This window comes from Phlebotomus argentipes, unplaced genomic scaffold (genome assembly GCF_947086385.1).
Source record: "Phlebotomus argentipes unplaced genomic scaffold, Phlebotomus argentipes genome assembly contig_15, whole genome shotgun sequence".
Classification (NCBI taxonomy): domain Eukaryota; kingdom Metazoa; phylum Arthropoda; class Insecta; order Diptera; family Psychodidae; genus Phlebotomus; species Phlebotomus argentipes.
The window spans coordinates 6509542-6524685 of NW_026776181.1; the positions used below are offsets into that span (position 1 = coordinate 6509542).

The following is a 15144-nucleotide window of genomic DNA, read 5'->3' on the forward strand; positions in this document are numbered from 1 at the left end:
GAGATAATGAGTTTGGGTTGAGCAAGCTTCACGCCGTGCCACAATGTGGAGTGAACAATTCTTACTCAATTTAGCGTCTCTGGACACCCAGCAGCAGATCTCGGTGTAATTTGCATAAATTATAATTTTAATTGACGCTATATATTACTGCTGGAGTCACCACGAACTTTTAATATCAACTGCGGGAATGCGGCTTTGGGAGATGAGTGGAAGATTTATATTTTATTGCAGAACACGCACGAAGGTGGAGTGTTTGGAAAAACTCTTTGCATACAGTTTTTCAATGGTGTGAGAATCACTTTCACGTCTTTTATGCTAAATAGACTCTTTGTCACACACTTGTTTATACTTATTTAGGCACTAAAATATACCTTCACACTGGCCGCGTTGTTTAATGATTTTCGATTGAAAATCAACCACAAACAATATCAGAGCTGCCCACACAAATTGGCCGGTTTTTTGATGTCCAACGTCAATTATGGTGATATTTTTTGGGAGGATATCCAATTGGGCGGCTTCTTCGGGCTTTTATGTAACGCGGAGAAACGGCGCGATCACACAGCTGTGAACAGACGTCTAACACGGCAAAATGCTCAATCGTGACTGACCGAGTGACTGAGTGAATGCCTCCCAGAGAGACTCCATGTGAGTCTCCGCACACACTTGCGGCGGAAAACACACTTTTTCCAACACACAGAGCCCAAAAAGTAATTTGACGACACGCTGACCTAACACAGGTGACTCAGAGAAATGAATTATATCAATTGCACTGTTTCTGCATTTCGCAATGCACCAACTTCCATGATAGCCCAACAATTGAGCAGAGTCTCCAAAGTAAGCTCTCAATTGGATTAAGAGATAAGCGGAAAGAAACACCTCGATTGGGCCACACTGTGACACCACTTGAAACATAAAACGCCTCAGACATTGTGCAATAATCGGTGTACTTTATTTGATTAATTACCATATCATTATTGAGCGAAAACACAAAGTGCAGAAGGGTCTCCGCAGAATGAGGTTAAATGTCCAACTATTGATCCCAATTTCCCACAAGTTCAATTGCAGAGAAGAAAGAAAGAAGAAAAAAAAAACACTTTTATCCCAACACCATTGCGAAATGTTCGCCTCAATTCTCACTGTGATATATTGTGACCTTCTTAGCCAAACTATTCTTCACGATAAAGTTCTCATTGTTGATCTTCCTGTTGAATGGGAAGCCAATCGGCCAGTGATCAGCCTTTGGCGGTGCTTTTCCAATGCTGCAGAATCTCGTGGGTTGAATCTCGTCGAGATCCTCTTCAGTTGGCGTCACCACAAAGTACAAGACGTAATCTGTGCCGAAAACTGAGGACTTGGGCAGCATCAGGCGCTCAGGGAAGGCACAGAAGGCATCCTTGCTGCTTACAGTCAAGCACTCCTCATCATCCATCATGGACAACTCTTCGAAAGACTTGAAGCCAGTGCCAAATCCAGTGAAGGCGCTGCTCTTCCTCATCACCTTATTATCTCCGCGCTGCAGTTTCACCGGATAGTAGTCGATCTGGAAGAAGTTCGCTCGGTTCTCATCCCAATTGTACAGATCAATCCTCTCCGCCTCCTCATCGTTCGGCCCTAGGAAGACTCTCACGACAGCGTCTGTGGGATTGTCGGCGTGCACCTTGAGATCGTAGTAGAATGGAATGTGTGTCAACACCTTGAGATTCACTTTGAATCGCACATCTTCATCTCTAAACCATTCCTCAGCTTCGCCGTCTTGCTTCTCCTCCATGAACACCGCATTGGATATGTCAACACTCTTGTTTTCGAACATCGTTCGCAAATCGCTCACCTTCGCATCGAGAATATCAATAAACTTTGCCTCAAAATCATAGGGTGGCAGATTATCTTGATGCTTCTTCACTATGGAGACAAGCTTAGCTATTGCTTGGAAGTAAATAGGATCGCGAAGTTGAGTTTCATGATGATCGAGAGCGTTTGAAAAGTCTCTCTTATCCTTTCTGGTTCGGTACTTTTTCGGTCCGGACACGTATTTCAGCAGAAGAGGCCAGAATCTCGGGAAATTGCTCTTGTTCTCAGTGTTGCCCTCTATCAAACTGCCTAAGAAGTTGAGTCCTCCGGGGCGTTGGAAGGATAAGTGTCCTCCTGGATGCCAGAATCCTCCTTGATCGATAATCTTCCTGATACCCTGCTCCTCCCTTATCAAGTCCATCTTCACATCCTCTTCGAATTTCTCCTCATACAGATACGGTCTTGGTATGATCGAGAGGCCATTGGCATGAGACATCATTGGATAGTAGCCCCAAATGTTCTCATCCGTGTACGAAACAGGCGCAACATCGCCAATTTCCTCTGCCATTCTCTCCAAGTTGAATCTCGCCAAGAGCTGCTGATGCTCAAACAAGAAAATCTCTCCCCTGGTCGTGTTTTCAAAGTACTCCTCCTCCAGCGACGGTTCAAAGGACAATCGGAACAGGTAATAGTATGCGTTCAAGTCAACATCTTCGCGGAAGTAGGTATAAGCTCCTTCCCAGTCATCAATTGCCGCTTCCTCATAGTCTATGTACTTAACCAAGGTGCCATTCTCATCTTCGAACCCATTAGGACCCGTCATTTTAGCCAAATGAGCCTTCCTAATCACGTCGTCTCGGAAGTATTTGAAGGGATTAATTTCGTACGGCGGCGGCAGGAGGAACTCCTCCTCAGCGTGGTGAATCAGAAACGTGAAGAACTCGTACATGAATGCCTCCTCATTGGACACATTCCTCAGCCACGCGGCAGTCTCGAGAGCGCCATCGAAGTCCTTGGCGCTCCTAAAGAAGCCCAAGGCTGTGTGAAATTCCCTCACACAATCCTCCAAGTGATAGACAAATGGATATGTCTTTGGCACCGGCGTTATCCTTCCCTTCATAATACTCCTGATAAACTCCATCACCACCTTCGGAAACTTCTCGTCCTTGTAGCGACTCATATCTGTCACGTTAAAGTCCTTCACCACCCGTTCAAGCACCGGATTCCAGCTGGGCGAGTAGATATGACGGAAGAGGGCATAGATTTTCTTCTGATTCACCACAAAATCACTGGTGCACTTGTGAACTTCACTCGTGGGCTGAGTGCCGCCCATCCAAAACGCCCCATCGAGAGCGGTGGCGAGAGTCAAGAGCACTATAACACAGAATTCACCCCGAAGTGGCAACATATTGGGGCAATAGAATCACAACTGACGACTTCTCACCTCATCGAGCTCCTAATATACGGATCTTTATTTCCGGCTGGCAATTAGTTTCGACCACTTTTTTTTCGTACTACATATTCTAAACACAAAGTTCTAACTTTGCGCATTTGCTGATGTTCCTGGAAACCAACAGGAAATTCACTCGCAAGATCCGACCATTAACTTTGTGATTATTCCATCATTTTTATGATTATGCCCAAAATATTTTAATATTTGATTATTGTATGAATTTTTTATTATTTTCTCCACGTAAAATCGCAAACCTTCAACGTTTGAGTGAAAAGACTTCATAAACTAAATATTGTGGATGATAAAACGCAGAAATACTCTTTGTAATTGCTATTAATCAACTCAATAAATTTACCAAACAATCCCAAATATTCCCAACAAGTGGACAGACACAGAATCCCATTAATCTCATGTCGAGATTTGCCATTATGGATTAGGAAGTGTTTCCCATATGCAAAAATCTCTGCTGTGTTGGGCGTGTTACATAACATGCGGTATTTTTACAACATTTTCTTCCCCATATTTTGCACCAAAACCACCGGTCGCACCTCTTTTTCTCCCACCCACGCAAGGTCACGCTTCTACTGATAAGCGCTCGTCGGGAAATGGATGGAAAAAGCTCGGGAAAAACAGCTGAAAAATGCTTCATTTACACACCCACAAGCAGTGACAATTGAATGAAGTGCTCGACTTCTGTAAACACGACTTTTTGTTGACACTTCGGATAGGGAAAAATGGCAAAATGTAGCCCGAAGTGCGCGCCTATTTTGTAACATTATTGCGAAATTATTAAGTCTATAAAGCGATGATGAATTGAAATTGATATTAATTGATGTTCTTGTTGGGATGCGTGAAGTGATTATACAGTGAATGGAATAGTACAAGGTAGTCAATTAGCCATGCAGCGAAGCTGTAACATCATGTATAAATCTCTCATACCGCGTGGCATTATTTTTAATAAGAACCATCATAACATTAGCAAATGATGATGTATGACTCGGTGTGTGTGAAATTGCCAGTGGAATATAACCCTTAAATTAACGAAGCGAGGCAGAGACACTTAGTGCGGAATCCCCCACACAGAAACAATGCGTCTTCTTGTGCTGGGATGCCTAAACGACGTATTGTATCAGCGGAAATTCTATGCTCTATCGACGATGCATATCCGATTTGGATTTCCAGCCATCAGTCCTCTCGTTCTCTCCCATGCAATATTCAATATCACAATCACGTCACATCCACTCACTATCATCAGCCGCAGAGGTGACGACGAAGGGGGCGGTTCAGTGCGTTAGCGTCTTTACAATTGCAAAATACCTGAGACACGCCAGTTTCCAGCCGCTCGCGGAGCATCATTACCTCGCGAGTTGATCAAACTCAGCACGTGATCGCTTCCAGAAAGCACTCATTACTCCCATATGCAGCGCCACGCACTCGGAAAGCCTCTCTATTCACTCCCAGTTGACCCACATTTTCCCCAAAACCGCATCACGCGGCATAAATGGAAGAGTGGAAGGAAGACATGCTTTGATTAATTCTACACAGTCACTTCCTTCTTGTCTGTGTTCCAATTTTTTTTCCCCACTCATTCGCCGATTTTTTTTGCCCATTTTTCGCAAATTACTTCTTTATAGTGGCGTCCAGCCCACAATAAGTGATTTTATTATTTTCTTCTTGCCTCCGGCACGAGATATTCATTCTCGGTCAAGCATGAATTTCAGCGGTTAGTGGGTGGATGAGCAAAAAAGACCAAATGGAGCCTCGCAGTTCACAGCACGAGGAACGTGTTCTGCATTGTAAATTCCTCCACGGAACACCCATCATTGTCTCTCTCTTTCTCTCTCTCTCTTGCCATTCAATCTCTCAACTTTCCACAGTGGTCAGCTGAAGAGTTCTCTGTTTGTTTGCAAAAATTCTGCGGACACCTTAAAGGCATGAAAATTCCCAGCACTGAACTTTTTCAGCAACTCGCAGTGTGCTGGAACTGTCCAGTCTGATATGTATGTACACACGTAGTTTGTCAACAAACGCCAGCGGCGCCTTTTTACCATATATTCAACGCCACAAGAGAAAAATCAACAGGAGAAAAGTGTGAGGTGAAGTTTGTTGCCATCATTTAGTACACACACTTGAGTAAATGTTGCATAAATTAGTAGGAGAATGTTTATGAGACCAAGGGGCAGATATTATACACAGAAGTGGTGTACAACTTCAAGGAACTGTAGAAGTATTTAGAGTATTTTCGTTGCAAAAGCTTCTGTTGCAACAAAGATAGAAATTGTTCATGAGCAAATCCTGCAACATTAAGATAATTCAGTATAGTTTCTGCAGAAGAGTCAGAAAGTGGTGTACAAATTTAAGCCGCATTATCTCTCCCTTGTTTGGGGCAGAGAAACATATGCTTCAGAAAATAGATCAACAGAAAGCTCCTCATTTTACCTCCAATGTCACTTAAATAATCACGCTCGCAGTTGATGGGCAATTTTCACGAAAGCCCCTCACTTCCAGGCACACATTCAAGGCCAAGGAGTGGATTAAATTCTCACATCAACGGCAACATGCTGAGTGATTTGTGCAAAATCATCAACACCAATTTGATCCTCCTCATCGCACGCTCAATCAATATCATTCACTGCGTCTTCCCAGCCAGATAATTAGAATTTTCTCACTTCACAGAGCGCTTCTAACATCATATCAGACAGCAAGAAGCTGAAGGTTCCCATCATTATACATTAATTTGGGAAGCATGAAAGGCATTCAAATGAAATTGATTTTGAATTAAACCCGTGAAAATAATTGACAATTTCAATGCAGAAATTATCATCGCTAATATTTTGAAATGAACCTTCATTTCATTTTCAACAATACAAAAAAATTACCCTTAATTAATTCGTCGCTGTATTTATCGGATATATGATCATATTATTTAACTTAATGGAAAAACGGTATATAAATAGAGGTACTTTTTATCACAAAGTCTCTATTATTTGCCTTTGCGTACTATTTTCTGTACATTTTTGTGTCTGAAATGTTCCATTATTTATTAACAATGATGAAAAAATATTCATTATTGCTTTTTCCGACACATGAAAAATCAATTGACGATTTATAGTGTCACTCACCTTTGAATAACTCACCAAAAAAGTACCTCTCGACACATTGAAAATACTATACATTTATTGCAAAATCACTTGAACAACAATGAACCATCAATTTCGTTTCCTTCTGAAAAATTAAGTGCCAAATATATTTCTTAAAGTTACCACACGAGTGTGAACCTTCCATTTTTCTTCCACCAAACAAATGGCCGTGGTGGCAAGGTGATTTCCATTGCAAGACTCGAGCACACAAGACGAAAAAGCTTGGGTTGATATTGAAAATTCATTAGGGAAAAATTTCCCCTTTGAAGCCAAATATCAACAAATGCGGTGCACAAATAATTCATCCAAATGAATTTATATGAGAAATGTGGCGCCATGCTGTTCAGCAATCGATAATTTTCCACCCATTGAGACTTTCACAATGGAAAGCTCTTTTGCACTCTCGCTTTGCTGCTTTTCTATGTGGAGCACTCGTCCATTTTTCACCCACTGACGCCCTCTTCCTCCTTAAATGTCACCGCATTTGTGCTCCCCTTTCAAAGTGAATGTATGTGTGTACTTTCAGCTGGATTATTGAAAAGCAAGTATTCAATCACTTATGAAATGAAATCACGCAAAAATAAGTCATTGAGGAAATTGTTGGTGAGAGTTTGAGATGTTTTGCAATTTGCACCCACGCAGATTCATTAGGTGAATTTCGCCCTCTGAATAAATCACCAGTCAGTGCATTAAATTAACTCTCAGATGCTTGTTTGCGAATTTCCATTTATGCCAAACAATTTCCATATATTCGTGTGACGCAATGGGAAAATGGGGTAGAAAACAGACGTGTGTTTTGCGCGATATTTGAACGGTGGCATAATTTCATCATGTTTGCATATTGTCCTCACTCTGCATACCTATTTACACGTAAAGCTCCGCCCCTTCGGAAGCCACGCCCTCGTGAAATTAAAGTCACTTATTTACACGCTATTCAGAGGTAATTTCAGGATGAATCGAGTCCTTCCACACAAATACCATTCAGCGTAACGCAGCAATTGAAATTACATTATGCATCCCCATGTAACTGTCGGCAGCTCCACTCAGCGACCATTCTAACCGTATATTGTCTCGCTAAACCCCACTCAATTTTCCTCCAGCACCACTCTTGTACGTATAAATTTACCCCAATAAATATGGTATGCTCTATCTCTGCGGCATCACTCCAGAGAGTTGAGTCCATTTTTGCCACAACCCTTTCCACCCCATCCGGCACTCCGGCTCTCCGCGGGGCGCGAGGGAGTGAATATTGTGAAATACGCCGAATGGATGCGGAAGAGAGTTGCAGTGGAAGGACAACCCGAGGCGAAGGATGGAGAACGTGTGGAGACATTGCGATACACACCAGGATGACTCATAGCGCCGCCAGGACGCATGCTCCTCTGCAAATGGATCCCGGCCGGGCTTCAGAATGTATGGAAATCCCGCACTTTGCGATTAAATCTGAGCACCTCAGAAAGAAATGATGTGACAGAAGGATTTCCCCTGCTAAATCCTCCCGACAATCTGGACACCATCGTCAAAACGTGACGAAGTACTTTTGCCAAACAGGTGCTCAACTCTGGTAAGCTATACGAAAAATCCAAGAGAGGAAAACCCGAGGTAAAATTCACCATGATTAATTACATCCGGACTGGATTTCGACGAATTTAATTGTATGTCGACAACCTGAATTACATTCATGCCTCAATCATCGATTTTCTCCTCCGCAAACGCATGTTTTTCCACCGCACGAGGACGTGTAATTTGCTGAAGAGAACACCATAATCTGTCTGCAGGAGTAAAACTCACGTTATATCTTCATATTGGACACTTTTTGCCCAGCACAAAATCGCGTGCAAGTTGCCACTATTTGCATTTATCCAGAGAACTCTCACCTCAAGCGTGTTAGAATTTTTGCCATGCCACAAGAGTCAAGACTTGGCACGAAAACTTAATCTTCACGAAGTGAATTTTGCCGTTAGAGAGATGCAACACGGCCTCCGAGGGGAAATTAAGTGCAGCAAATAACGACTCTCACACATACTCAAAGTGCACCAGAAACAGTCTTTTGTCACCTCTTGTTAAATATGAATTTTAGAGCACTTTTGATATTTCGCTAAATTGAGATTTGTGCACAGTTTTTCTTCTCTTCAGGGACTGAAAACAGTATGAAATTCATAGAAATGACTTATTCATAAATTGAATGCTTCACAAGCCATGCATGCGATACGCCGCATCTACATTAGAAAACGTTTTTAAAATTGGTCATCTTTTGAGTCACTGTATATATGGAGGAAGTTCTGAAAAGAACCCACAATTGGTCAACTGGAAACAGAGATTGTCTGTATGCATTGAACCATTTGGAGGTGTACAACTTGATTCATATTCAGGTAATGCTGGAAATACAACGAAACTTCAAGCGCGACTTAAGCGGAATTTCTCAAACCCCGATGGAAAAATTTTGCCTTTAAAGCTTAACCTCATCAAGAGTCAGAATTTATTTCGTAATACTGTAATTTTTGTAAATATGCATTCATCCATATGAAATAAAATCATTAAGAGACGGTTGAAGTTGTTTTACAAAACGGGTGCATATAAATTTCAAAATTATACTTTGAGACGATCAAAGCCGCTTGCAATCATGATTAGAGCTCATTAGTCAAGCGGGGAAAATACATACATCTCAATGAAATTGATGAGCAACTTCGTGAGGCTTTCCCTGATCAGCTGCGAAATTTATTATCCATCCCACAACATTTCAATCAATCAATATCAATTCCCACGAGCCATTGAGGAAGTTACAACGCTCAGCGGAATTATTAAACACTACAAGTCCATTAATTTCAATCTGCAGCTCAAATATTTCCATTGCCAATATTCAAGATGAATGCACTATTCGTTTTTTTCGCCACTCTTCTGCCGTCTCACGAACAAAACCCATTCATCTTATGTTATTACTCAAGATGATAAAAAAGCAGCGCTGAAAGAGAATTTTCCCATATTTTTCAGTGCACAAAAAAGGCATCCCGATTTTTTTTTCGCCAAGATCTTCCCATTTCGTGTTAGTATTTCGCGTAATTAACACCGTCACAGTTCCGTTAGGGGAAAAAATTGTGAAATGCATTTGCATTATATTGCGGATAAGACACGATGAAAAATCGCATAATGACTCCGTTGGTTTCTTCAAGAAGAAAAGAAGAAAAGAGTGTCAATTAAGGTGGTGAAAGAAAAGTAGAGTAACACCATTGAAATGCATAAAGTCACCCGGTTTCCCATCTTCGTCAGTCACATTCTTCTGATGCATTTCACTCGGGCGAAGGAAAGTTGCTCCAAAGTTGTGTGTCGAGTCAACACAATTCTTCCACCCCCTTCATCGGGAGTGCGAAAAAGAAATGAGTGGCTATTTATTTCAATGTGAAATTCAGTAAATCACACGAGGATTCCACCCACTGCCACTGTAGGTCTTCCTCATTCCCTCAAACACTGTCTTTCCACCTCACCCTCGCCGGCGTACCGATGAAATATTCCTGCAGTCCGCAGAAAGTGAAGGAGGTTCTTTTTTTCATTTTTATGAGATTCATAGTGGTTGAGTAACAAGAAGCCCCACCACCCAAATCAACTGATGTGTGAATTTCTTCGGCGCAATCCATATGCGAGAGGGCAAAAACGTCTGCCATGGATATTCCAGCTCACGTTAAATGATGGAATTTCATACAGCAAACTCAATTTACCCCCTCGGTGAAGAAGCTTTAAAAGAGCCACTGAGAGGGAGCTTTATGTCTTGGAAAATAGAACAGAGATTTAACCATCATCTGCAGTGACATCAAAGTGGGTTGTTTCCCCTTTGTGGCGCATTTTTCCTCCCCTCTGACATGATAAACATCACAACATGACGCAAGGATATCAAGCTTTATGCACAGTTTAGACATAATTTGAATCACTCAGTAAATTCCTCAGCTAATCTCCAACGTCGCGCGCGCGCGTACTTTCCAATTCACTTGCCGAGAACAGTGGAAGGCGCACATAAGATTCCCATGAGCGCTAATAAATCAATTTGTGGCAAAAGGGAAAAATCATAAATTAAAGCACCAAATCTGTGCAATTTCATTCACGATCCAAATACAATATTCAATGCATGGATTGTGAAATGATGAAAATACACAATTGCCCATTGAGACTTTCCGTCCATCCTCAGCTGCGCCCCATTAAGTTGGAAATTGCAATACAAAGAATCTTGCTATGGATTTGTTACAAAAAAAAAACTAATCAATAACGCCGGGAGAGCGAGAATCTCTGCGTGGATTCGAAGATGAATCACTTGTGATGTTCCCATCAATTTAACGACTCCCTTGCACTCTCTTATAGCTTAGGAAGAATAGCACGAGATGAATCTTTGCTATTTCGTATACACAGTCGCTTCTCAACCATATAAGTTTCGCATAAGATTCTCAGCATCTCTTCCTCCATCTTCGCCACAAGTACATATGATCATGCAATGCACTTGATGGCAAGAATGTAGTAAAAGTGGCAGTGCTGAGAGAATGGCCATATAGCAAATAAATTGTGGATTTGTCGTCTCTCCGTGTGTGCTGAATCACTAAAATGGTATCAAGAGATAATCGCAAAGTGGCAGATTTATAGCACAAATTAACACATTTCCCGGGACGCTCGGAGAGCAGCAGGAAGTGTCCTTTTCAGCTGTGAAGAATGGCGTGTAGTTGTGAGGAGGAGCCACAACAATTTGTAAATGCTATTGTGGGTCGAATGCCGACTTTTCCCACCCGCCCAATTTTCGGGGGGTTTTGCGTAAAGCCACTTCCACATATATCGCATCAATGAGCGCCAATTTGCATAGAAAACCCATCCAGTAGCATTGGAAATGTGGCAAGAGGTCAGAAAAATGTGCAGAGAGAGACAATGGAAAATTGGAAACGGTGAACGGGAGCTCTCAACAGCCATGGTCATCATGCAATTTTCATTGCGGTCGCCAACCAATTGCATTCCCATACATTATAACACCGCCGATATGCACAATATTGATGGGATAATTACGCAAAATTCTCCATCCATCTCTCCTCTCACTCACTCACTCGCGTGAACCTGCGAGTTATTTATAATAATTAGCATTTATTCAGCCACTATGGGACAGTGTCGCTTCGCCCGAGAATAAATTGCACAGCCATGCAAACAATAAGAAGGCACTAAAGTGTACATCGGGTGTTTATAAATAAATCACGGAATTGTGTCACAAGACACCAAAACTTGAGGACAAAACTTTTCAATTTAACCCTCCAAACACAACAAATATCGCGCAACACTCGGGATTATTCACGCCCAACTTACAATTGTCATCGTAAAGATAAGGGTAATATTTCGGCACAGCCATGAAAATGGCACAGATTATTTTTGACTAATTCCATGCATAGCCAAGAAGGACCGTAAACTTGTACAGAACTTGAGATAAGGAGTGAGACTAATTGAAAGACAGTCAATTATAGTGAAAGCACGAATGTTTTAAGCTCAAGTGACAATGCATATGCTAATGAAGTCATAACTCTGGCAGATCATAAATCTTGTTAGTGTCTTAAGGTTAAGCTGTATTCAAGCCCAGTGTGGAAAAATCTCATTACAAATTTATTTTATGAAAAAAATTTGTATTTATAAGAGGAATTTTGGAAAATTACAAGCAAACCATAAACACCACATTTTATCGATATCCTTATTTGCCATATTGCTTGATATTATTCCAAATTCCTGTACGACTTTTACAGCAAATCGAAATTCTGGAATAGCAAAAGAGCCCTCGAAGCAACTGAATTGCATTCTGCAAATTTCTTATCTTTTTTTGGAATGCCAAATCTCTGCTCGTAAAGCGGAATCATCCCAACACCACCCATTTATCGGGAGATTGGGGATAAAGTTGCAGAAGCGGAATGCATCAGTGAGGAATTCCAGGGGGAGATAATATGGAAAAAGTGATGTACACAGCAGTAGAAGTTTCAGGAAGTGGAAGTGTTTAAATTTTTGCAATATTTGGTCCATAGTTCAGATTTTCCTTTGATTACTTTAATGTCAGAAAGGCCTGAAAATTAATTATATAATTGTTTAGTTAGATTTTGGTTAGTTTTCAGTTGATTTTAGTCTTGTCTTAAAAGAATCTGTGAAGTCTGAAATCTCGGGAAGTGTTGAGGATTTTTCATAGAAATTGCGGAAGTGTGAGAAAAAGGGTGTAAAGATTTTAGCCATATTATCTTCCCCTTGAGAAATTCATCTAATTCCATGCACAGCAGAACATTGCAATCGATTTTCTCTCCTTGTTTACACACCATCGAAGTGAGAAGGAAAAGTTGTGCAGAATGGCATCTTGAGGATCCTTCATGTCTCCCAAGGACATGGAAAAGGACTTGCTCGGTCGGTTACATCACAAGTTGTGGAAGGATTGTTGCCCCCGAAAAGGTGATGAAGCAGAAGATGTGTGAATTATAAATGAAATGATTTGCAAAACTTCACCAAACGGTGGTTGAAATACACACGCTTTTGCTCCATTCAAAGGAATCGTATAATTGAAAGCCATCGGCGTGATGGCTTTTTTCGCCCAACACAGGGCCACGATCTCGTCCGTAATATTGTGATCCATTCAGGTTGAGGTAAAACAACACACCGACCAGCCAACGACCTTCGAGCGATCAACAAACTCTTCGATAGAGAGACACAATTCCCGGTTCATTTTCAGTGAAATGCAGTGAAATGTTGTGGTTGAACGAAGGGAAAATGGGCGGAATGGAAATAGTGCAGGTAATTTCCTCAAGAGCATCTCCCAGAGTCATAAATCTCAATGTTCTCACTCTCTTCCTCTCGCTGGAGTTCAATTCAATTTCCTGGGTGTCTTTGGATTCAGGGAATGTCTTGAGACAACTCTGCCAGACAGTTCGGAAGCTGTAAATCTCACCCTTAAGACATCGTCGAGGTCAGAGAGCCAAGGCAATTGTCCTCTTGAGCTATTGCGCGTCTTTGCCGCCACGGAATCGCAATAAAAAATCGTCAAGCAGACTCATGGACATCGACACATTTCCCAGGAAGTGGAGGGTGAATTTTCCGGCGAATTCTCACGAAAAGGGTGGCGAACACGGGTCTGATGTATTTACCTTTTCCATCCTTTCCGCGCTGTCCTTCTGCTCACGAATCACCCCACCAAAATGCGATATTGATGAAAATTCCTCAACACTGGCTTTCACACACACCGTATTGATTTGTCCTGCGGTTTTGCAGATTAAGCCAGGCGAGCCTGGCCGAAAACAGGAGTCACTGAATCGCTTCTGTGTCACAAAACACGCACTTTTCACACTGCGAACTCAAGGAAATTCTTCCTGACAAGGGGAAATAGCCCTTTTCTCAGCACACAAAAACCACTGGGAACACAGCCCGCAATCCCATTGCATGCAATCCACTGAAGCACTTCCTCCAAACTGATGGACGAGTGTGTGGAGTCCCTCTATCTTCGTCACTGAGCACGCTCGCGGCCCGTTGGCACGACAGAGACGGCACTCTCGGCCCGAGCAGATGGCGCGCCAGCGGAATGCGGCGGCGGGAGAGAGACGACGCTGTGCGTGGCGAGAGAGAGAGACGACACCAGATGGACGGTCAGGTGAAACGGCGACTCACAAACACACTGCCACGGACGTCGTGGGGCGACGCATTTGCCACGGAACACGTGAGAGCGCATGGGCAGATCGATACTGGAGAGGGTGATTTTGCCACCCACGAAGTGCGTCAGAGCGAGATCAAATGCGGCCAGTATTGATTCCAGGCCGCTTTGGCGCGAAAATCTCGCAATGGCGCGAACGAGAGCACCTGTTTTCGAGGGAAAGTTCCACTTTCGGCTCTCAGCTTGAGCAGATGCGCCACTCCAGATTCGCAACTGTGCGAGGGTTTGAGGTATGCAAAAGTTTCAGGCGGAAATTTCGCTTGAAAAAATGATGCAAAAATCTACTCTTTACCTACAGTAGCGAAAATTAGTTTAGGACACCTTAGAAATTTAGATATTTCTGTCATTTTTCAGGACACCAGAAGTCAAAAAATTATCAGAATCTTATGATCCTTCACTTGGCGTTAAGATCTGATTTCAGATTGCGACTGAGAAATAGCAAAAAGTAGAGAGATTTACGCAAAAGAACAACGAAAATTCAGTTAGGACACTGAATATTTAGCTCTAAATGTCCAGAAAGTCAGTAATTTATTATTGGATTTTCGGCGGGAAAATGATTCTAATAACGTTTGCATATTTTCTAGCAATTAAAGGTTCCATAATGGTTGAAAACCATGATTTTGATGGATAGAATCAAAGGAAAAGCTCTAAAATCATACGGAAAAAAGTAATAATTTCACCATAAATCTACCAAGTCAAGTTTTTCCTGCTACAAATTTATGTGATCCTCTCCAAACTGAAACCAAAGCCATTAATGCAATAAAACCAATAAATCACAGGGAAAATACGCCTAATTTATCACCTAAAATGCCCGCCTATTTATCTCTTTTCCTCCAGCAAAATGTTGTGCAATCTTTCTTGCACACGATCAATGCGAATTTGCTCATTCAGGCGTGGATTTGTGTGTTTCCAGGCAAAGCTGGCTGGCGATTACTTTACCACTTTTTAACACCTCACCCAAATATCCAAGCCAGCAATTAATGGTCTGGCACAACGAGGAAGTTTTCCTCTCTGCAACACATAATCCAATATACGCAGTGTTTTTTTTTCTACAATATAGGTGTACTTTATTTCAT

The 15144-nt window shown here is 41.9% G+C and overlaps 2 protein-coding genes across 3 annotated transcripts in view; both read right to left on the minus strand.

Moving 5' to 3' along the window:
* The window catches only part of LOC132261810 (uncharacterized), a 50940-nt gene extending 37115 nt beyond the window's left edge, over positions 1 to 13825 (minus strand). For both annotated transcript variants that reach the window (XM_059760801.1, XM_059760800.1), the window contains exon 1: positions 13509 to 13825. In XM_059760801.1, coding sequence (XP_059616784.1) covers positions 13509 to 13517 — 9 coding nt within the window. In that variant the 5' untranslated portion in view covers positions 13518 to 13825. The remainder of the gene's footprint in view (positions 1 to 13508) is intronic.
* On the minus strand, positions 926 to 3247 carry LOC132262270 (hexamerin-1.1-like). The gene has a single exon (XM_059761480.1). It carries the CDS (start codon positions 3194 to 3196, stop codon positions 1127 to 1129), a length of 2070 nt encoding a protein of 689 aa, XP_059617463.1. The 5' UTR covers positions 3197 to 3247; the 3' UTR covers positions 926 to 1126.
* Positions 13826 to 15144: the final 1319 nt, after the last annotated feature.